Source organism: Salmo trutta, chromosome 32 (assembly GCF_901001165.1).
Source record: "Salmo trutta chromosome 32, fSalTru1.1, whole genome shotgun sequence".
NCBI lineage: Eukaryota > Metazoa > Chordata > Actinopteri > Salmoniformes > Salmonidae > Salmo > Salmo trutta.
In genome coordinates, this window is record NC_042988.1 from 9,233,528 (window position 1) to 9,258,158 (window position 24,631).

The 24,631-nt window shown below is 42.8% G+C and overlaps 1 protein-coding gene across 6 annotated transcripts; it reads right to left on the minus strand.

The window, feature by feature from the left end:
- Positions 1-223: 223 nt before the first annotated feature.
- LOC115170995 (oxysterol-binding protein-related protein 7) lies at positions 224-23,226 on the minus strand. 6 transcript variants are annotated; one of them, XM_029727424.1, is made up of 23 exons: positions 23,059-23,226; positions 13,909-14,121; positions 13,304-13,444; positions 12,966-13,019; positions 12,666-12,779; positions 12,081-12,263; positions 11,744-11,876; positions 11,480-11,601; positions 11,238-11,339; positions 9,583-9,588; positions 8,816-8,978; positions 8,442-8,575; positions 7,507-7,608; positions 7,026-7,218; positions 6,354-6,386; positions 4,351-4,640; positions 3,561-3,698; positions 3,298-3,440; positions 2,827-2,971; positions 2,465-2,615; positions 2,081-2,207; positions 1,646-1,768; positions 224-1,369 (listed from the first exon to the last, which is right to left on the minus strand). In XM_029727424.1, exons 1-23 carry the CDS (start codon positions 23,128-23,130, stop codon positions 1,258-1,260), a joined length of 2,994 nt encoding a protein of 997 aa, XP_029583284.1. In that variant the 5' UTR covers positions 23,131-23,226; the 3' UTR covers positions 224-1,257. The 6 variants fall into 6 exon arrangements, with proteins under 6 accessions (XP_029583284.1, XP_029583282.1, XP_029583286.1 ...); XM_029727422.1 differs by having other exon boundaries at positions 6,354-6,404; XM_029727426.1 differs by lacking the exon at positions 23,059-23,226 and adding an exon at positions 22,767-22,845 and having other exon boundaries at positions 6,354-6,404.
- Positions 23,227-24,631: the final 1,405 nt, after the last annotated feature.

The following is a 24,631-nucleotide window of genomic DNA, read 5'->3' on the forward strand; positions in this document are numbered from 1 at the left end:
CTTTAGCTTCTCTCAGTCTTCAATGACTAGTCTGTTAAACAGCAACTGGTTGGACTGGGTTCCACGCTTCGATTCATTAGATTTAAACTCACAAGGGAACATGTTGTATACCTATAGGCATTTTACATTCCCTGCTTTGTGCAATAGTAAAAGAGATCCTTCCAGTTAAACAACTGCTTACAATAGCTGTAATACATTGCAGTGTCAAAGAAAAAACAAATCGTTTAAGTTCAGTATTTATTTGAAAATAGACTAGAAAACAATTCATTTTGGACGATTCCCGCTATAGCCCTCCAATTGTTTTTACACTGAAATGTAACAATGGTTCTCTTTTCCGTAAAACCCACTGTTGAAACATCCATAAAAATACTTCATAGCATCAACCTAAATCAAGGTTGAAAAGATAACCCTAAAAAGCATTAAACATCTATAAACTCACTCTAGATAAAGAAATACAAGGGGAAAAACCTAAGGAAAGCAGTGAGTGTTCTATAGATCACTGTTCTTTAAAACGGGTGAGGAAGGAGACAGATGTGAGGCATTCAGTGACTCAAACCAACGTGTCATTTAAAACAAGTCCAAAAGATGTAAAGTACTGTACAACTCGACATGACAACTAAACATACAATAACACAGTAAGACCCATCGAGAGTGCAAGAGGTAGCCCTTCTTACCCATAAAACCCCATTAATCCACAGCAGTCAAAAACAATCCCCTGCCTGGTTAGTTCCTCTTCAGAGTGAGCGTTTGATATCACAAATTGATTTACATAAATCTGCATATAGACCTAAAAAGTCAATAAGTAAAAGTGTTTAAATATATAGACATACTACATTGACAAAAAGCATCATGCATCTCTATAACGCGCAAGGTAACATTCCAAACGCTATGTTGGATCTCCGACCACCAATGGGTAAACTTGGCAGTTAAATGTATGAACCAATTTCAATCTGGTTATTTTCAAGGCAGTTTATACATTTGCGGACACCAGAGCGGCCACTGGGGTGTGGAAGATCGGCATCAATGTGGGAACATCAGACTTGAAGGAAAAGATCCATAGTAGTCCTCATCTACTCCATGTTGACATTTCCTCTCTCCATGGCAGACAGTCACCCTGGAATGATTCATCCATACAGTCAAGACTCCCTTCACCTCTCCTCATCCGTCAGTGGAACTTTAGTATCTGCGTTCAGTGGTATCATTGGGCTGTAAGTCTATTGATGAAGCCAAAATGACAGGAGGCTCTGCCAGGTCTACTCAACACCACAGATCCAAGTTCTTGGTGTTGGCAAAGCCTGGCTGATTGCGGATCTTCCAGTAGGTTCCGTTGCTCAGCCAGATCTCATTCCCGGCCGCATCCAGCTCTTTCCTGAAGGAGGGAAGAGTATATTTACTTTCTAGTGTGAGGTAACCTTTTAAAAAGGGGCATCAACAGATACTGTGCATGAACACACAATATAATGTCAGTGGTCACCAACACAAGTCCTGGAAAAGCTACAGGTGCAGGCTTTTATTCTGACCCTTCCCTAACACACCCGATTCAGCTAATCATAAAGACCCTGAATAGCAGGGATGATGACCACTGCCTTGCTATTTCTACAATAAATGCTCTTTGATTGCGTAAGGGACGGTTGGTGAGACTCACCTGAAGAAACGAGGCACGTGCTCCTCTCCCTTCTTGGCCAGCTCCTTTCGTCGGTCCCGCTGTTTCTGCTCTACTTCCTCCTTCTTACTGTCAGCCCCAGCTACATCTCCCTCCTCCAGGATCCTAAGGGGGAAAGAACAGTGGAGAGATACGAGATTCAGCTGCACTCTGCATGACAGAATCAAAAAGGCGTTAACAGGGTCAATTGTGTGTACAGTACCATCAATGCACAACACAGCTCCCTGACATTTGAGGAAGTAAATGTCACTGAACGACACCACCTACTGTACAGGACCCAGAGTTTTTCCTGGTTAGATCAGGTTCAAGAAGTATTCCTAGCCCTACTTCCAATGCATTTGACAAATCTAAATGACGTGCACAGGGCTGAACATCCTCTACGTACGCATTACTGAGCAGGCTGGACGGTGGTCTCACCTCTGGTCTGGCCTGTAGCGGGTGTCTGAGGGAGGTAGGACCTTCTTGAGTTCAGGGGTCAGCTCATTGAGCTCCCTGGCGTAGCGACCGAAGCCGTAGTACTGGAAGTGGTCATCAGGCTGAGGGTCTGGCGATGGGAGAAACGGGGTACTGTGTGAGGCGACACATAGTGCTGGTACTAGAGTGGATTACGGACTCACGGATTGAGGAAAACATCCATAAGATAGAATTCACTGAAATAGTATGGATTAGGGAAAATAGAATAGGCACAATGGTGTGGATTACACCATTTTATAGGATAAACCATAATATCAAGATCGGATTAGAGATTAGGATTATCGTACATAGCAAATAATAGATCATTCAGATAATAGCAATACTCACTGGGCTTCCAGATGCACTTTGGGTTAGGCAGGGTGTCGCAGAAGATGCCCTCGTGCCACAGCCCACCAAACCGGTGGACCACCTCTCCCGCTTGGTTCAGAACCTGGCCCTGCACCTCGTTCTTACTGGTCTCTGAGGTCCAGTAGCGGGACTGAGGGAGAGAGGGAAAGACACAGGGAGAGAGAGGGGGCCGTGTCAATGGCAACGTGTTAGGTACTTCCATGTGTCAAGCTTTGGAGATTTCACAAATGTCTAGACCCCATTCAGGTCAAGTACCTTTTATTTTATTCATTATGGGTCCCATTATGGGGTTATCCTTCAATTTAGCTTCATGTTCTGTGGGCACCGGGCAGGGGTCTCACCTTGACGAAGGAGATCTTGCAGGTGCAGAGGTCACTCTTGGTGTTTCTGATGGTCACCTCGCCGTAGTGTTCCAGCCACCTCTGCTGACTCAGGACGTTGTGGACGCAGGTCACCACCTTGTTCCACTCGTAGTGATCCCCATATCTAGAGGGCGGAGGGAGAGAGAAAGACATGGGTTTAATGCAACTGGATGAAGACATGCACTCTTCAAATTCATTGGACACCTAAGCCGGTTTCAATACTATGAACATTTAATTGAATAGCACAGTAAATTAGACTTCCAGACTTGTTACAGCTCATTTGGCAAGCGAATGCCTTTTCAAATCTTAAATCGGCTCAATCAAAACACTGTCCCCGAGCTTTTACTTTGAACAGCGGATGAAGACATTCAAAACGACGATGTGAAAGTAGGGTTACGTTCCTTCTTTATTTGGTCAAATAATCATGATGGAATTTGCATAAACACTCACTTCGGCAACTTGACATTCACTGGACCAGAGGAGATGATCTCCAAAGACTTTCCCCAGAACTTGTTCTTCCATTGCTGGTCTTGCCAAAAGGTGAAGTTCTCAGACTCTGCGTGCACGGCGGAGCAGGGCGGGTGGTGGCTGACCTGGGAACAAAGGAAAAACCTTAAAAATCACTGAATCTTCAGTGGAAGACACCCTGGATCAGTTTTAAGGGTTACTTGCCTTGCAGATGGACTCTAAAACGATTCTGGGTCAAGTCCTACCTGCTCAGCGATGTAGCGGAAGCCGCGCTCCTTGCGGTGGCTCTCGTAAGTCTCTCCCAGGACGGGGTTGAAGGGCTTGTAGCGGTTCCGCCAGGTAGCCCAGGCATAGCCAGAGATGGAGAAAACTCCAATGTATAGCTTCATGAAAAATAAGGTATGGGAAAACAGATGAGTGAGATCGCACCCATCAACAACATCAAATGGCACCTGAAGCAAACTGCTACCCCAAAAATCTACAAAAGACCATAGTGTTTTACATGCTAAATCTGCAATTCAAATTGACCCTATTCATTGTTTGTAGTTTTCACCGTTTCTCTTGCAATGGCTCGAATGCACTCTACCCACACACCCTACACTGACACTCCAACAACACACACGCCACAGACTTTCACATACGCTGCTGCTATTATGTTTATTATTGATCCTGATTGCCTAGTCACTTTTACCCCTACCTACATGTACATACTGTATTACCTCAACTACCTGGCACCCCTGCACATTGACTCAGTACTGGTACTCCTTGTATACAACCTTGTTATTGTGTTACCATTTAAAAAAGGTTTTAACTCTGTATAATTGGGAATGGGCTCGTAAGTAAACATTTCACGGTAAATTCTTACATCGGTTGTATTTGGCACGTGACCAATACCAGACTCTTTTTCAGATTTCAACTAAGCAAATCTACAGGCGTATCAATTCACTTGAATCAGCACCAACGCTGGTATTGCAGCACAAACCTATACTTGAGCTGTTTCGTTTTAAAGGTCAGGCATGTGTCGGGCCGCCTTACCATCCTTTCGAAGGGGTCCTCTGTGCTGTTGGCGATGTCCAGAAGCTCAGAGTACTCCAGCTCTTCGCTCACCCTCTGCAGCAGGTTCAGAGGTTCGTTGAGGCCACAGGGCATGGACACACGTGACAGGTCCTTGCCAATGTTGTTGTACAGGATGGTCATGATGCCAATGTGGCTGTTGTCGACACAGTTGGCGGGCAGGACGGTGCGGCGGCCTGTGTTGGTGGGCACGGTGCTGACCATGTCCGGGGCTCTGGACACGCTGGTGCGGTAGTTCAGGGTGGCAGAGGCTGCCAGGGGGAGAGGGCATACGACAAAAGGTTCGATTGAATTCTATACATTTCCTATTGAATCTCACGTTTATTTTTACGATTACGCCCAGCACTTAAGGCCTGAACATAAAAAATAGACATGATTCAGCCCTTAAAGGGAGGGTTCAGGATTTTCTCCAGGGTCAGGAACTTGTGGATACCTTTTATGTCTCTGCGTTCAGTTTGAAGGAAGTTGCCAAATAGCGTTAGCACAATGCCTGGAAGTCTATGGGAATAGCTAGCATGCTAGCTGTTCATGTTGACTTCATCATTACGCTAACACTAGTTAGCATTGGCTAGCAAAACTACAGGTAACTGTAGGGGTGCATTTTCCTGGCATGGTTTGGGGCCACTCAACACCTTAGACGGCAAGGTAACAGCCAGTAAATACACAGCCATTCTTAGTGATCACCTTCAACCTACGGTGAAGCATTTATATCCTGAGGGGAGTGGCCTCTTCCAGAATGGCAATGCCCCCATCCACAAGGCACGAGTGGTCACTGAATGGTTTGATGAGCATTAAAAACTGTCCGTCTCAGTCACCAGATCTCAACCCAATTGAACAGCCTAGCTAACGTTAGCCGCCTAGCTAGAATTTGTAACATCCGTTTTGCAATTCGTAACATATAATACAAATTGTAATTTGTAACATAAGAAATGGCCGATGGATTCCACAAATGAATACATACCATACTAAATGGAGTGTCTTGGATTTACATGACAGAATAATATGAAATGCTCCGAGATCAGGTTGAATTGAACACTTACGGTTGATTCTGGAGCGGCACTTAACAGCATTTTCTACCACAATCAACAAAACACCAAATTATGGAATTTCTCGTTGGAAGAATGGTGTCGCAACCCTCCAAGAGAGTTACAGATGCTTGTAGAATCTATGCCAATGCTCATTGAAGCAGTTCTGCCGGCTCGTGGTGGCCCAGCGCCCTATTAAGACCTATGTTGGCGTTTCCTTTACTTTGGCAGTTAACTTCATACTGGACGCAGAGACATAAATGGTATCCACGAGATCTTAAGTAGATAAACAGTAAATAGACATTTTGTATGATTGAATGTATGCCAGAGTGCGAATGTCTCTTGTTTTAACTTGCAGACACGGCTACCATTAGAGGACCACAATGGAAACAAATCTTTAGACTTGTGCATATAATCCTCAGCAATTTTTGGTACATTCATTTGTTGTCTGGTGTGGTTTCTTTATGCATTCAAAATCATGGCTTTGCAAAAACACTGAACCATCCCTTTCAAATATCTGAAGGCCCAAAGCTGTCAAGGAAAGGAAGATGGTGAAACAGGAGGAAAAATTAAGTAATGACATTAGAGTCTCGATTTCTCCATCTTCCAAATTAGAGTTGGATTGAGGTGGAGGGTATGACGTTTCAAGAGTGAAATATCTATACAGATTAAATTGTCACCAGTCCCACAAAACCAAAGAGACACCTCAGGAGGACAAAGAGGAATGAGAGTGATGATAAAATCATGGTTATAAAATGAGTAGACTACTAGGACGTTTTCAGGGTCCAATCAGTATGCTTGCATGTACAACATTGAAAATGTACCGTCTTCAAATAAATTACGTGCATCAATTAATTAAATGATTCGTATGAGACTTCCAATATGGCCGCAATTCACCACCACTCCACCGATACTTCAGTTTGACCAGTCCCAAAATACCTTTTGATTGCGGTTGGTCCGGTGATATTGCCTCTGCAGGCAAAGTGGAAGCTATGTTCAGAAAACGTAATAAAAACACATTTGAACACAGATTACATATATACACCCAATGTTGGTGTCAGCCGAGTTTATGAGTATAACTACCTAGATAGAGCTGGGCGATATGGACAAAAATCCATATCACAATAAAGTTACTAAATGATCACGATAAATTGAAAGACAAGTTAATGCTAACGTTCACCAGTTACTTTTTTATATTACCCTTAAAACGACTAATTTGAAGGTTGTGGTCATCAATTGTCCTGTTAACAGCCCACATTTGACAGACATCTCATTTCAAACTACACATTCCTCTAGTAAAGGCTACTTATCGTTAAAATCGATATCAGTAAAACGTCCTCGATAAATGGTCGGTTCGGTCGATATTGATCATTTTCGGTTTATCGTCCCAGCTTTACTAGATACTGCTGAATTTAAAACAAATCAAATGCATGTTGTTACTTATTTTTCAAGACAAAAACTCAAAATGGACCACATAGACCAAACTGCATTGAAGTTATAATGGGACTGCTCAAACACAATATTATAGAACACATCCTTAGAGTGGCCGTTCTAGTCGTTCTACTTCTAGGACCACAGTTAAACAGTAATATCCAAAGAGTGGCCGCTCACCATGGACCTCGTCTGGCTCAGAGTTACTGGTGGTGGTGATGTCACTCAGCCCGGACTCATCAGACTCCTCTTCTCCGTTTTCAGAGGAGTTCTCACAGACGACATCTCTGGCGTCATAGTACTCGGCCATGGAGTCGGCCAGCGAGGGGGTGCGCTGCACAGAGCAACCCTTAGAGGGCGTCTTCTCAGCATTCTGGAGGAAGGGTGGGGGATAAGAGTGTCCGAAGGAGGAAGAATAAGATTATAGATAACAGGAAGCATACAAAATCAACACTTTCGGATGGATAAAAGTGATGTCAATAATGTCATACAAAAGAAAGTTAAGGAAGAAAACCCTGCTCATTTGATAGAGAATCCCATGCATACAGGCACAAACACAGACGCAGAGACAGGCAGACACACAGTACACAGCCAGACACGCGTTCAGAAACAAGTGGTAGCCTGCCTCTTGCTGAGTGGGGGTTGGCGGCTGGATACACACCTGGTCCTGACGCACAGTGCTGTAGGACTCCTTGGAACCCCCCGTGGATCCAGAGGAAAGGGACAGGGAATGAACTTTGGTTTGGCAAGACTGCACCTCCAGCTGGATACACACACAGTGACTTATTAGTATACTGTAGAGAATTGTATGAATAGCAAGCACAATATTAAGCTCATTTCCCAATGTCACATTATCAAACTTGGCCCACATGCAGGTAAGTTGGACAAAATGTACAGTATGAACATTTGGTGGAAGTTTTCCCTCAGAATTCTTTCAGCTTTGTCAGATCCATCCAGGACGAAACAATTGACACAGCGTTCAACCAAAACAAACTATCCTAGTTCCATTTTCATAGTAATTAGTGAAGTTCAAAAACATCTAGTAACTCGGATCAAATAAATACGTTTGGGGGAGGTTTATTTTTTTTCTTTCACCAAGATAAATCTAATCTGTTTGAACAAGTGTCTTTACATTTGAAAAGGCTTTCGTTTTCATCCAGGCAGGCTCAAGACAGGAGAACAGGGAGGAATGGTTCTGCCCCTGATAGGCAGTACCGAGATGTCCCAGCCCCAAACAGCCCAAACCAGTTCTGGCTGGTTTCACACACACTTGAACAACAGCACACTGATACGGGACTATATTTTAGAAGGAGAGAGCAAAAGAAAGCAAGAGAATAGGTGTGGCCCAACAAAACATCTGCTGTGTGCGTTTTAAACAGAGACCAGTGTTATTGACTAAATGTGAATAAAGCCTTTGTATTGGTCGCTAGGTCTCTTCCTGTTGTTCTTGTTACTTCGGGGGAAAAAAACTAAGAAATGTAGGTCTCTCCTTTGGAGCCATTAACAATGGTTTATGTTCTTAGTGTATAGCAGGATGTCCGTTTTTTTAGCGTGTGCACTGTATATGTGAGTGTGTGTCCAGGGCAGGCATTTTACCTCAGACAGTGTGCTACACAGGGTGGCCAGTTGATTGGAGGTGGAAGAGCGTAGGTCTGGGCCGGTCCAAGCCTGTCGGACCCGCTCACGTTCCAGGGCGAGCACCTCGTGGATGGACTTGAGAGATGCATGAACTGAGAAGATTACGGCAGACAAATGTCATTTTCATTTGATTTCCCATTTTCATCCATACCAACATAAGTCCCTATGTAACTAAAGTCAATTACTACCAGATTGCAGTGGTCTACATAGGTCCTTTTTAAATGTTGCAGAACCAGCCTCACTATACCAGCTCTACACATGACTTTCCTATGGGGAACTTCATTAACACCCCATCGAATGAGCACCAAAAGCCTGTAACACCCCTCTCTTACCCCTATGGGACAAAGCACAGATGTCCTGCTGGATCTTCTTGGCTTCAGGGGAGGTTATGAGGGGGTTGGAGAGCTGGGAGTACACATAGTCCGGGATGGACGACACCGAGGCTGCTCCCACACTCAGGTGGTTGGACGATGTGCTCAGGTGGCTGGAGGTAAACTGAAGGAGGAGAGGGGGAAGGAGGGAGGAAAGTGTGTGGGGGGGTGGATGATGTGTGTAGAGAGCCATTTGTTGTGTCACTTTCGAGTGACGCACGCGCATGCTAGCGTCAAAAAGGCCTGTAGTTGTATCAGAATAGCTTTACATACGTCGGGACCTTGACAAACGCAACAGTGAGTGATGACCATGAAAACAAAACTGATGGCTAGAATTATGCTCAACAAGTACATTCTCCTGGCTTTATCTAGCTCCATTTTTTTTATTTTACCTTGCCTTTTGCTAGCTCGCTAGGTAATTAGACATCTGCCATGTTGTAGAAGACCATCTAATTACAAGTTTGTTAACTTGCATGAGATGCCTCTGAAGTTGTCATTCACTTAAATGTAAACAAGTCCCTTTTGGATGCCTAACTGCGCGTACAACGTTTCATGACACAACCAGGAACTTAGTTTATATATTGTATGTTAGTAGCCTTACTTCTTTTGTAGAATCACTGCAGTTTTTTACTTTTCTCATCTTTAGAAAAACCCATCTCGTCAGCTATAAATATACTATGGTGCAACGATCAGATTATTGTTTATGCAATGTGTCAATGTGTTTGTACCGGTCCCTAAACCATAAATGAAAAAATGAGAGGGGACATGCGGGAACGGTGGGTGAAAGTAGAAGAGGAGGAGGATTCTGAGACAGCCATGACACAGAAGTGTCCAGAAAATGTTCCTATCCAATGACAAATGTCTTGTACAGTGGGTGTCATAAGTATTCAACTCCTTGGATTTCACATTTTCCTGTTACAAAGTGGGATTAAAATGGATGTAATTCTTTTTTTGTCAACAATCAACACAATACAAACATTAAACATTAAAATACCTTGATGTAGATAAGTATTGGACCCCGTGAGTCATTACATGTTAGAAACACTTTTTGGCAGAAATGACAGCTGTGACTCTTCTTGGGTAAGTCTTATCAGTGCTTTGCACACCTGTATTACGCAATATTCGCCCATTATTCTTCAAGCTCTGTCAAGGTGTTGGGGATCATGGCTAGACAGCAATTTAAGTCTTGCCATAGATTTTCAAGCAGATTTAAGTCAACGAACTTGGCCACTCGGGAGCATTTACTATCTTCTTGGTAGGGAACGCCAGTGTAGATTTGGCCTTGTGTTGTAGGTTATTGTCAAGCTGAAAGGCGAATTCCTCTCCCAGTGTCTGGCATAAAGTAGACTGAAGAAGGTTGTCCTCCAAGTTGTTGCCTGCGTTTAGCTCCATCCAGTTTCTTTTTGTCCTGAAACTCCCCAGTCTTTGCCAATGACAAGCATACCCATACCATGATGCAGCCACCACCATGCTTGAAAATAAGCAGGCAGTTACTCAGTGATGTGTTGGATTTGATCCAAACATACAGCTTTGCATTTCAGCGAAAAAGTATATTCCTTTGTCGTGTTTTTTTTTTGTTTTTTTTTCCGCCCCAGGATTACTTTAGTGTTTTGGAATATTTTTACTCTGTATATTTATTTGTATTCATCTTTTGACTCTGTCATTTAGGCCATCATTGTAGAGTCACTACAACATTGATTCATCCTCAGTTGTCCCAACACAGCCATAGAACTCCATAGTCATTTAAAAAAAAAAAATCACCTATGGCCTCATGGTAACATCCCTGAGTAGTTTCCTTGCTGTCCTGCAGCTCAGTTCAGAAGGACGATTGTATCTTTGATGTGTCTAGGTGGTATAACGCATCATCCGCAGCACAATTATTAACTTTACCACACACAAAGAGTTATTCAATGTCTGATTTGATATCGTTACCCATCTACCAATCACTGCCCTTCTTTATGAGGCTTTTGAAAAAGCTCCCTGGTCTTTGTAGTCGAATCTGTGCTTGAAATTCAATACTTGACTGAGGGACCTTAGATGTTTTATCTATGGGGGACAGAGGAAGGGTTAGTCATTAAAAACTCATGTCAACCCCTTTTATTTCACACAGAGTGAGTCCATGTAGCTTATGTGATTTGTTAAGCTACATTTACTCCTGAACTAATTTTGGCTTGCCTAAACAAAGCGGGTGAATATTCATGCAACTATATTTTAGTCATTACATTTTTGTTAATTTGGAAATTGTCTAATTGTATTTTTCAATGACAGAGTATTTTCTGTACATTTCTGTACAAAAAAAAAATATCTATTTCAATCCCACTTTGTAACAACAAAATGTGGAAAAACACTTATGATACCCACCGTATAGGACATGAGAACTTACCATGCTGCGGGCTTCGACTCCGGACAGGGTGCGAGAGTGACCAAATATCTTGTTTGTCGTCTTCCTCTCCTTCTTGGCCTTGGGGGTATTAAGGGTCAGATTCTGAAAGACAGGTAGAATAGATAGATGCTCAGACTAAAGAACAGCCAACCACTAAATTAACCCCCCCCCCCCCCCCCATAGAGAACAGCTTATATACAGCACGTGCGGTTGTAGAGTAGTGGTTAGGCCGGTGACCTTACCTGCATGTTGATTCGTCGCTCTAGGTCACTGTTGGAGATTGGTTGCTGGCCACTCTCCAGCCAATTGAGCCTCTGGATGAGCTGGGCCAACTCAGTCAAGTCCAACTGAGAACGAGCTAGCTCTGTGGGGGTCAAGGGTCAGAGAAGATTATTGATACATCTTTGGAGTGAAAGCCTAGCTCTGAAAATAACTGGATATTCATTTAACGCTGAATTGTAAATTGATAGCCTTGATTCCCTAGCTTCACCATGGAAGTACCTTACCTTGGGAGCAGGTATCTGATTGGTGGGTCTGCTGGAGCCATGCTGCCACCTTGCCGTTGACCCCTGGGGCTGCTGTGGGCAGAACCTCCATCTCAGCCTGGTAGACCGAGGCAGAGCTGGCGTAGTGAGGGTACTGGAAACCACATGATTTGGGGACAGAGGAGGGAAAGAGAAGGAAGTGTAGTCAAGTGTCAGTCAAAGCCAATTTGTATAAAGTCCCCTTGTTCTATTCAGAATATACCTTCACCTATTTTGGCGTGACCAGAACGTATTTGGTTGTAGCACTGCAAGTAGCAGATCACATTGCGTCACACACACCGTTTCTCTGTTCACTCACCATGCCTGGCATGGCGGCTTGGTTTCTCTGGGCTAGACTGGCCATGGCTGGCAACAACGTGCTGTTGCCCATGGTGAGGGCATGGAGGACTCCGTGGTGGACACCCAGGGCCTCGTTCTTCTTGAAGACACGATGGGCACACAGCTTGGTCAGCCATATGTAGAACAAGTCATTGTTCTTGGCCTAACAGGAGAGTGAATTTTACATTAATAATTACGTTAATGGGGGGGACAACACATGCTACTTCTTCTGGATAAGAAACAGATGTGAAAAGGAAACTGTGAAAAATGATGTGAAAAACCCAGCAGCGTTGCAGTTCTTGACACAATCCGGAGTGCTTGGCACCCGTTCAAAGGCACTTAAATGTTTTGTCTTGCCCATTCACCCTCAATGGCACACACACACAATCCATGTCTCAATTGTCTCAAGGCCTTAAAATTGTTCTTTAACCCGTCTCCTCCCCTTCATCTACACTGATTGAAGTGGATTTAACAATTGACGTCAATAAAAGATCATAGCTTTTACCTGGTCAGTCTATGTGTCATGGAAATAGCATGTTCTTAGTATTTTGTATACTCAGTGTACCTTGAGGTGGTATAAATAGTCTCCACCATCCAGATCGATGCGATTGGACTTCTTGTTGATGGACATGACAGCGAGGCTAACGTCCAGGGAGCCGTGGAGTTTTCCTCTTTGGATCTGACCAGAGGAACATTAGAATGGATAAACACCCCCCCCCCCCCCCCCCCACCACTGTATTGTCCAACGTGTATAAAACAACCATTACATAGCCTGTAACATTTACAATACGGCACTAACCGATTTCAGAATGATTGCAATCGTGAATTGAATTTGTATTTTTGCTAGTGTATTCTGAATACATACATCCTGCTGTGTCTTGGAGTACTTGAGGATCCCTTTTTCCAACAGGAAGTACCTCTGAAAGGAGAGAGAGAACCACATTAGACAGGGGTGTATTCATAAGTGCACACCTGTAGCAATGAGAACACGTTTCTTTTTTTGAGAGGTTTAGATTAGTTTGGGAAACCCTGGATTAGTCCCTTCCAGCCATTTACTTCCATTTGGCTACTAGTGAATACACCCCAGGAAGTCAGAAGTGATGGTGAAACAGAACTAAATAGCAAAACTGTTCTTCAATTGGTTTGCAAACAGTGCTTCAACTGTTCTTCAAATTGGCTTGACAAGTAAAGCCTTTGCATTACCTTGTGCCAGCCCTTCAAAGGGTACTTCCTCCTCTTCATCAGGAAGCCCTCACAGATACCAGGGATGCTCATGTCCAGCCCTGACCCGATCCCTGAACCTATGTCCATGTGGTCTTCCAACACCTCCCAGTTCCTGGAGTTCTATGGGGGGAGGAGATACAGTTTATTAGTTTGGCTCCCGAGCGGTCTAAAGCACAGCATCTCAGTGCTAGAGGCGTCACTACAGAACCTGGTTCGATCCCAGGCTGTATCACAACCGGCCGTGATCGTGAGTCCCATAGGGCAGCGCACAATTGGCCCAGCGTCATCCGGGTTAGGGGAGGGTTTGGCCGGGATAAGCCGTCATTGTAAAATACAAATTTGTTCAACTGACTTGCCTAATTAAATAAAGGTTAAATAAAATAATGTTGCATTGTCCATAAAGACCTTACTCACATAGTGGGTTTCATCCATTCAGCCATCCATCCATAGATATATTCATGATGGTTATATACCTCATTGGTTGCATTATGGTGTCAAGAGAAGACCCGTCATATACAGAAGCCAGGCACACCCCACTCGCACTCTAAGATCATTTTAATAAAAAGGAACGGCTCAGAAACTACCTGGCGGGAGTTGCGTGATGACCCAGCGCTGTCGTTCCGTGAGTGGCCGGCCTTGAATCCTCCAGGAGACTTGTCCAGACCGCTCATCAATGATTGGCTGTTGTTGAGTGAGGGTGGGCACACCCGAGGGTCCATCATTACGATTGGATGAACAACGTCGCTAAAAGTAAGCTCTGCTTTTCGACAAGGTTCTCTCTCAGAGGAAACACAACTCTGTTGAGACAAAAGGAACAGTAATGTGAGGAGACAAAAAAAGTGACATTTTAACTGGTTTCACATTTGGCAGCTTCATACTGAGAAATCAGATAAATATAGACTTAAGGAGGACGTCTTTTCTTGAAATTCAAGTGTCAGGAACACACTTCATGTGTGCTGCCCCTGCTGCAGTGGGCCCTCGGATCATGAGTTCAGGAAAATGAGGATGACAACCTATACATCATACACCCGAACCCCCTCAACTTTATAGTTGGCTTGGGTTTATGAAGACCATGGTGGACAAACCGGTACTAGACAAGGTCCAGGAATACCAAAAGATTATGACAATGCATTAACTAAAATGAATCAGATTCTACTAGCAATTTTTTAATTGTCAGCTCATTTTTTAAATTTCAGTCAAAACAATATTTTCCTGAAAAAGTTTAAATTAGAGAGCTAATCTACAGCATGAGGGATTATCAAAAGTATCAAACAGATACAACTACAGTAAAAATAAGTCACATAATGATTGGATCGATCTACTAGTACTCCAGAGTTAGCCTATTCCATGGAAGAATGTCTTCAGTCCCTTGATAGCATACCACACAACAGTGACACACCAATGTTGAGATGTAAACACATACAGTGCCGTCGGGAATTATTCAGACCCCTTGATTATTTCCCATATTGTCAAGTTACAGCCTTATTTCTAAAATAGATTAAATAAAACCGTTTAATCAGCATTCTACACATAATACCCCATAATGACAAAGCGAAAACAGGTTTAGACATTTTTACATATGTATTAAAAACAAAATAAAACGTATTTACATAACTATTCAGCACCATTGCTATGAGACGACTCGAAATTGAGCTCAGGTGCATCCTGTTTCCGCAACTTAATTGGAGTCCACCTGTGGTAAATTCAATTGATCAGACATGATTTGGAAAGTCACAAACCTGTCCATATAAAAGATCCCACAGTTGAAAGTGCATGTCAGAGCAAAAACCAAGCTACGAGGTCCGAGACAGGATTGTGTCCAGGCACAGATCTCGGGAAGGTACAGTGGCCAGACGGAAGCCACTCAGTAAAAACGGCACGACAGACCGTTTGGAGTTTTACAAAAGTAAAGTACAGAGAGATCCTTGATGAAAACCTGCTCCAGAGTGCTCAGGACCTCAGACTGGGGCGAAGGTTCACCTTCCATCAGGACAACGACCCTAAGCACACAGCCAAGACAACACAAGAGTGGCTTCGGGACAAGTCTCTGAATGTCCTTTAAATGACCCAGCCAGAATCTAGACTTGAACCCAATCGAACATCTCGGGAGAGACCTGAAAAGAGCTGTGCAGCGACGCTCCCCATCCAACCCGACAGAGCTTGAAAAGATCTGCAGAGAAGAATGGGAGAAACTCCCCAAATACAGGTGTACCAAGCTAGTAGCGTCATACCCAAGACGACACGAGGCTGTAATCACTGCCAAAGGAGCTTCAAAGTCCATGCGAAGAAGATATTCTGAACCTATACATCCATGCATTACTGACCAAATTATTAAAAAGGCAAGTATTGTAATTTTTTATTCCTTATAAAGTGTGTGGAAGAGGTGATTTTTTTTTATCAACAATGACAATCCACCCGAGTCTGACAACTTGGATGGAAAATTACTGAGGATGATAGCAGATGATATTGCCACTCCTATTTCCATCTCTTCAATTAAAACCTACAGGAAAGTGTGCCCCCTCAGGCCTGGAGTGAAGCAAGTCATTCAATTAAACAGCCGCCCAATCGGCATGTTAACAACCCTTAGATAATTTTTTTTTTTTTTTTTTTACAAAAGTTGACTAGATAAAACTCGGCAAAAAAAAAAAGTCAGCTCACTGTCAAATATGTTTCTTTTCATCATACTTAATATATGTTCATACAAATATTTACACAACAAGATTCAACAAGACAAATTGAACAAGTTCCACAGACATGTGACTAACAGAAATTGAATAATGTGTCCCTAAACAAAGGTGGGGGTCAAAATCAAAAATAACAGTCAGTATCTGGTGTGGCCACCAGCTGCATTAAGTACTGCAGTGCATCTTCTCCTCATGGACTACACCAGATTTCCCAGTTCTTGCTGTGAGACATTACCCCACTCTCCACCAAGGCACCTGCAAGTTCCCAGATATTTCTGGGGGGGGAATGGCCCAAGCCCTCACTCTCCGATCCAACAGGTCCCAGACGTGCTCAATGTGATTGAGATCCGGGCTCTTCACTGGCAATGGCAGAACACTGACATTCCTGTCTTGCAGGAAATCACGCACAGAACGAGAAGTATGGCTGGTGGCATTGTCATGCTGGAGGGTCATGTCAGGATGAGCCTGCAGGAAGGGTACCACATGAGGGAGGAGGATGTCTTCCCTGTAACGCACAGCGTTACGATTACCTGCAATGACAACAAGCTCAGTCTGATGATGCTGTGACACACCACCCCAGACCATGACGGACCCTCCTCCTCCAAAACGATCCCGCTCCAGAGTATAGGCCTCGGTGTAACACTCATTCCCTTGATGATAAACGTGAATCCGACCATCACCCCTGGAGAGACAAAACTGTGACTCGTCAGTGAAGAGCACTTTTTGCCAGTCCTGTCTGGTCCAGCGACGTTGGGTTTGTGCCCATAGGCAACTTTGTTGCCGGTGATGTCTTTTGAGGACCTGCCTTACAACAGGCCTACAAGCCCTCAGTCCAGCCTCTCTCAGCCTATTGCGGACAGTCTGAGCACTGGTGGTGGGATTATGCATTCCTGGTGTAACTCAGGCAGCTGTTGTTGCCATCCTGTACCTGTCCCACAGGTGTGATGTGCCGATCCTGTGCAGGTGTTGTTACACGTGGTCTGCCACTGCGAGGACGATCAGTTGTCCATCCTGTCTCCCTGTAGCGCTGTCTTAGGCATCTCACAGTACGGACATTGCAATTTATTGCCCTGGCCACATCTGCAGTCCTCATGCCTCCACGCTCACACAGATGAGCAGGGACCGTGGGCATCTTTCTTTTGGTGTTTTTCAGAGTCAGTAGAAATGCCTCTTTAGTGTCCTAAGTTTTCATAACTGTGACCTTAATTGCCTACCGTCTGTAAGCTGTTAGTGTCTTAATGGCCATCCCACATGTTCATTCATTGTTTATGGTTCATTGAACAAGCATGGGAAACAGTGTTTAAACCCTTTACAATGAAGATCTGTGAAGTTACTTGGATTTTTACGAATTTTCTTTGAAAGACAGGGTACTGCAAAAGGGATGAGTTTTACAGTAAACAAATTCACAGATTTTCATCACGCTTATAGGGAAGGGCATTCAAGATGTACGGCACTTACACAGATTACGGATGATTGGCTTAGAGAAATTTGTAAAAAGATTGTGAGAGCTGTTTTGTTAGACTTTAGTTCAGTTTTTGACATCATTAAACACAATGGAAGCCTCTCCAACATAATCCAGGTAGAGTCAGGCATTCCCCAGGGCAGCCGTCTAGGCCATTTTTTCTTCAATCTTTACTAATGACCTGCGACTGGTTTGAGTAAAGCCTGTGTGTCCATGTATGCTGATGACTCAGTACTATACACATCAGCTACCACAGCAAGTAAAATCACTGCAACACTTAAAGAGCTTTAGTCAGTTTCAGAATGGGTGGAAAGAAATAAGTTAGTCCTAAATATTTCAAAAACTGAAAGCATTGTATTTGGGACGAATCATTCACTAAAACAAAATTACAATTGGCCCAGAACCGGGCAGCACGACTGGCCCTTAAATGTACACGAGCTAAAATTAATTAGTGTCAATCTCTCCTGGCTCAAAGTTGCATGTGTGAGAAGTATTAACAGTATTAACATGAATGCCCCGTGTTGTCTGTTTAAACTACTAGCACACAGTTCAGACACCCATGCATACACCACAAGACATGCCACCAGAGGTCTCTTCACAGTCCCCAAGTCCATAACAGACTATGGGAGGTGGCACATGACTACATGGAACTCTGTTCCACATCAAGTAAAAACGGATCAAAATACATTTAATTAAAGAGCTGGGACTGAAGAGGCACAGACAAACGCACATTTGTCTGTGCCTCGCATTTCACAAACTCCATCCGCAGGACCCCAAGGGGTGCATGTTCTGGTTTTTGCCCTAGTACTACACAGCTGATTGAAATGATCGAAGCTTGATAAGTTGATCATTTTAAAATCAGCTGCGTAGTGCTAGGGCAAAAACCAAAATATGAACCCCTTGCAATGTGTTGTGAAATGTAAAGTTTTTAATTGTGTTTAACTGCCTTAATTCTGCTGGACCCCAGGAAGAGTAGCTGCTGCCTGGGCTCCCAAATGGCGCAGCGGTCTAAGGCACTGTATCTTAGTGCCAGAGGCATCACTACAGACCCTGGTTCGATTCCACAACCAGCTGTGATTGGGAGTCCCATAAGGCGGTGTACAATTGGCCCGGCATCTTCCGGGATAGGGTCATTGTAAATAAGAATTTGTTCAACTGACTTACCTAGTTAATTAAAAAAGTTAAATAAAATAAACGATGGGGATCCATAATAAATACAAATGTATCAAGTCTGGTAAGACTTCTGCCATTCTGTTGCATTGGACTTTTGTTATTATTTTATTGTTGCAATTTATTAAAATCTGTAATCTGCAGGGGACTCTCCAGATTTTCCTGGTTTTAATATAACGGAAATAACTGTTTGATACATGGAACTCGGAAGCACTGAATTGAGTGACTGATGTTGTCATTTGAGTAAAATGGGGGGCTACTTTCCATTTTTAGTGATTTTTTATTTATTTTTTATCTGCTGATAGTTGCTTCAGGGTTAGAGTCCAAGATCATATTCCTGCTTAAATTCTGATATTGCATTTTCTTGTTTACCTTGTAAATATTTATGGGCTTTTTCTAAGACAGTGATTAAAATTAAAGAAATAGTCACTAACAGATGTAACTTTTGCCGAGTACGAGATGATCATTCCCCTAATGTACGCCTTAAAAGCATCCCAAATTATATCAGGGATCGGCTTTCCTCCTCTACATTTGTAAAAGGTCTTTATTTTCTCATTTACGTATTAATTAAATACGGAAACAATATATCAACACTGGTGCATCACTGTTCTCTTGGATACTCGTGTCGGATGCTATAAAGGGACTATTATCTGGTTACCAAGCAGGGCTATGTTACATATCAAAGACGCAAGGGTGAGTGGGTGGAGCCAAGACGGAAAGTAGGTTCCACACCCCAATGCCATACATACAGGATCGCCACAGCAACCATGTGTACATCATCTTCATATTGTCGCCATCTTGATTGACAACCAAATGAGATGCCTAGATTCAGGCTGGACATCAATAATGAAACTGTCAACTGTAACAAGTGATAGCTTTGCGCTGTTTGGGTGATGTATTTGATGACAGCATGTTTAAGGACAACGCTCACATGAAAGTAAAATTACCGACATTGAAGCCATACATCCAAATAACAGATCAGTGGTCTATAAGGAAATCCTTTCTAAGAACTGAAGTTCACAGATGCCAAACAATTGAAGACATTCCCTGAAATAAGTGATTTCCTTCAAAAAGGGGATAATGTGAGTTTTCCAACATTGCCAGATGTATAACTGTACTCCTAATATTCAGCAAAAAAGAAACCACAACTTGCATTTGCAGACTGGAAGAGCAGATTAATAATAGCCAATAACATGGCAAAATTGAGCTTCTGATGTGATCAGAGCAAAAATAGCCTATATGAAAGTAAAGAATCAATGACATTGTTGTTTCTAATTGAGGTAAGTTACAATGTGTGTCCTGTCTGTATATCAGTTCAAAAGAGAGTGGAGTGACCTTCCAGGAGCTGTGTGGGGGAGAGCCAGCTTTGCTCATGCAGCCCACGCAACAGAAAGACATTATAGACGAAGAGGTAATGAGAGGATTGCACGAAATATTCTGCTAAACCATGCATGCTTATGATTGGACAAAACAGATAAAAGGAGCTTCATGTCAAATTGAATGTCCATTAGTTTCATGTGGAATTCTCGTTTCGTTACATTTGTCAACTAAAATGAAAAGTAATTTGTAATAGTATTTTTCCAGGGCTTCTCGTCTTGTTATTGTCATCATTTTGTCAAGAAAAATAGGTTGTTGACGAGTATCTTTCATGGTAGTTATTTCTGACAAAATTGACTGAGGGGGGTATCATCGGAGTACAAAAAAAACAGAAAAACTCCAATATCCCGCAGGTTAGATTTAGCTGAGGCCGCCATTTTGATTACAGTTTCTCCATCAACTGGTGGCGCACACAAACAACTTTCTAGGTAAGTGACTGTATTTTCTCATTCTACAGGGAGTAATAGGAGTTGCTGTTGCTGATTATTTAAAATATGTCATGAAAAATTTCACATACTGTAGTCAACTGAAAGTGCACTCACGCCCTCTTGGGTGGCTTTGAAATCATTTTAAAATACACCCGTCAAACAATGGCATTCCTGAATCTCGCAGACCAAATGACTTGAGGCTTATGTCGTCATGATACATGGTCAGCTTTATGCTCGGGATGAAGAAGAATGTTACAGGGACTGACACACACAATAACCATGTGGAATATGTCGTTCAACCAGAAAACAAGGATACAAATTGACTTATTTTGAGGAAGAGGTCATCTATGTTTCTCAGGCCTTTAAAAAACACGCGGACTGAAAATGTGGTGACGTTTGGAAAACCCAGAGCTTCCTGTCAGCACTGATAAAGGGCTCTTGATAGCTGCATATCTGATGGTTTGAATGAGAAAACGTGTAACTATTGACACATACCCGACACCAACAATACATGAGCTTGTTCTGGATGTTTGATTCATTTGGATCTGGATCAGATGTTCTGAACAGCTGTGTACAGTATAACAACCATAGCAACTGCCAAGGAACTCCTAACAACCAAGAGTAAAACATCTACAAATCTAGCTTACTCCTGATGCAGTCCAGAGTAGCAATCCCAAAATCGGAGTCTTGGTTGGAAGAGGAACGTCTAACATCAGAATGATCTCTGAAGCAGATCACGAGAACGCCAAGGAGAAAACTGCCAGAAGAGATAAGGAAAGTCACGAGAAAGACAGGTGCCGGAGGCATAGGGTGATCGGACAGGTTCCTGTGCTCCAACAGGAATGTGCCTGAGCTGCATGCTGCACCAACACACAGGGCCCCTTATAGCCTCAATGACACTGCTGCTGCTACTGGGACACCTGGGATGTTCCACCTTCTAGACTAGGTTCAAGGTTTAGGAATCCAACATGAGGCATACAATGAAAGTGTTGTGGGGTAAGGAGGATGCTTTTTGGAGGGATTGCCAACGTAAGCTATGTTGGCACTGCAAGTTCCAAGCTTGTTCCAAGAGAATTCCAACATGGCTGACATTCTGCAGGACTGCATCTATGGCTGTGGGACATACTGGTACCGTAGCATTGGTCGAATCACATTTGATGGGCCCACATGCATACCATATCCACTCCCTTGTCTACAATTTGAGTTTATCAGAACCAGAATCAGGGGTAGACACACGGTGCAACCTTCATTAAGGCTGGGATGCAACACTCCTAAATGCTCACCCTGGCTGGCCATCTGTAAACCATTATATAAACCATAGACATTCAGCATTACCCTTATATGTTCTGATGGAAGTATGGACTGTCACCTTTATCACCAACTAGGCCATTAACAGTGTGACTGACAACCTTCCTCATCAAAACAGCTAAATATACACTAAAGAGACAGAAATGTGTTTAAAGCCAACTTGTTCATATTTCTAAAAGCAAATATGAGTGCAATATAAATGTTACCATTTTACCTTGGAACGTTACCAAGACTAGGACATGGGAAATGGAAGTTCAAGTCCTAAATCAGTTGAGGCCCGAGAGTAACTTGATGCATATATTTCTACAAAGATGGTAAGCAGAAAACACACGAGTGAAAAGCAGAGATGGAGAGTTGAAAATAAACGGCATTTGATAGCCTCATTATTCACTGCATCTCAAAAGTCTGTGAGAATAAGCAACAATGTATAGCAAGAACAAGAAACTCCCTGTATCCCACGCGTTGATTAAAAACTAGTTGGGCAGCTGGATTTGAGCACATTGGTGTTAACACAAACGGGTCAAAGCCATTGATGGCTAATAATATTACGACAAGGGGGCCAATTGCTGCTCAGAAAAGGTAGGCCTAACGCCAGTACTGTTGTGACTTTTGTGGCTTCAGAAAAGTTTGGTTCAAATGTTGAGAGCGCTTAAAAGGCCTGCCAGGTCACCCGTGATCCTAGTCAGTATCGATGTCCATCCATGTCTGAGGACATCGGTAAGTGACGTTGAAACCAGCCACTAGGGGCAACAGTGAGCATTGTGGATGGCGGGTGGGCATCTGTCTCCGATTCTAAAGGTTGCAAGTTCGAACCCAGCAATAGAAAGTTGTTTGAGATGTTTGTTTTAAGCCCATCCCCAAATCTTAACCATTAGGAGTTCATGCCTAAACTTAACCGTAAACACTTCGAAATGTGACGTTTGCTACAACTTCCAATTTAGATGTTTAAGAAACATGGATTAACGTCTAATTCTGATGTGGGACTGTGAGAGCTAATTGCAGCAGTCACTTACATCTCCTATGGCGGCACAGTTGAAGTTCAAGGTGTCCAATCTCCAACAAAATATGAGTTGTTTTACTTAAAACATAGGCCTAAGCAATTTAAAGCAAAGGAAACAAAAACACTCGAAATTATATCCGTAATTGATCAAACATAGCCTACGGCAATATCAAACTCAATGGAACAAAACAAACAATTACTAATAATTCTCTAAATCAAACATTCGTTTCAACCAATTAAATGCACTTGCATTATGTTCATTTATTCCCTATTGTCAATCAATCAAATAAGAACGAAAAACTAACCTGAAACCCGTGGATAACCCAGGGACGTGGCCAGCGTGAAAGGAGTCTGACTTTTATTTTTCTTCCTCCCATTTGTCATATCGTAGCACTACGTCACTCCGTCACTCCGTCGTCGAAATCCGAGCGTCTCAGGTGAGAAAGGTGTGCCCGATCCATATATGCCGCGTTCAAAACAACTGTGAACTCGGAAATGTCCTACTTCAGTGCATTCAAGACAACTGGGACTCGGAAAAATGAACTCCGACTGGGAAAAGTCCAACTCGGAATTGCAGACGGAATTCGTTTTTTTCTGACTTCCCAGTTGCCAAAACACGCACTAGTTATAAACCCTTACCTCTCCAAATTCCTGACGCATCAGAGAAAGATGACATGAATTTAACAGGTCATTTTTACATCAATGTTGTGACACTAGTGCACACATGATTTGATTGACTTTGCATGAATTAGTCAGTACAATTAGCCAATTATTAGGCTATTGGCTTATTCATTTTATTGTAGGTTATATTCACTAGTAATATATTTTAAATGACAATTGTTTACCAGAGTAGACCTAATAAACCACATGTTTACAAAATGAAGTCACACACAGAAAAGTATTTTTTTTCTTTTGTATAAGATAGCATTTGTTTGGTGATGTTTTGGGGGGAAATAAAACACCTAACTTTTCCTCATAAACAAAAAGACACCCCAATGTGTTATTATTATTGGCATTTCATCACATCGTCAATCACATCCGTATCTACATGCAAGATAGGCAGTGACTCTTCACATAGTAAACTACCTCTCTCTCTCTCTCTCACACACACCTCCCCAAGTGCTCCAGGGTTGTGAACCAGCTTATGTGGTGGGTGGGAGAAATCTAGTGATAGTTACACACAAGATGCACTGTTAATAGGATGCCTTGGGCCTTGCTAAACCGGTATGACCGACACCTCAAACATAAGCCCATGTCACTGCCACCAAGCGCAGGGCCTAGAATGGGCCAATGAGAGTTGCCCTAGTAATGTGAAGGAATGTAAGGTATTCTCTCCCTCGGCTGTTAACAGGAGTATCAGAGGATGTTCGTCTCAGCTTAGGCACATTCATGTATGTAGTGCTGCTGAGTGTGTGGTCACGTGTGTTGGCTACATTTGAGTAATTTAGCAGACACTCTTATCCAGAGCAACTTATAATAGTGAGTGCAAGTATTTTCATTTGTACTGGTCCCCTGTGGTAATCGAACCCACAACCCTTGCATTGTAAGTGCCATGCTCTACCAACTGAGCCACACGGGACTACACACAGGCTATACACACTCATGGAAAAAATGTTTGTATATACATCTAAATACACACAGATCAGTGGTGGAAAAAGTACCAAATTGTCATACTTGAGTAAAAGTAAAAATACCTTAATTGAAAATGACTCAAGTAAAAGTGAAAGTCACCCAGTAAAATACTACTTGAGTAAAAGTCTAGAAGTATTTGGATTTAAATATACTTAAGTATCAAAAGTAAAAGTATCAAAAGTAAAAGTATTATCATTTCACATTCCTTATATTAGCAAACCAGACTGCACAATGTATTGATTATTT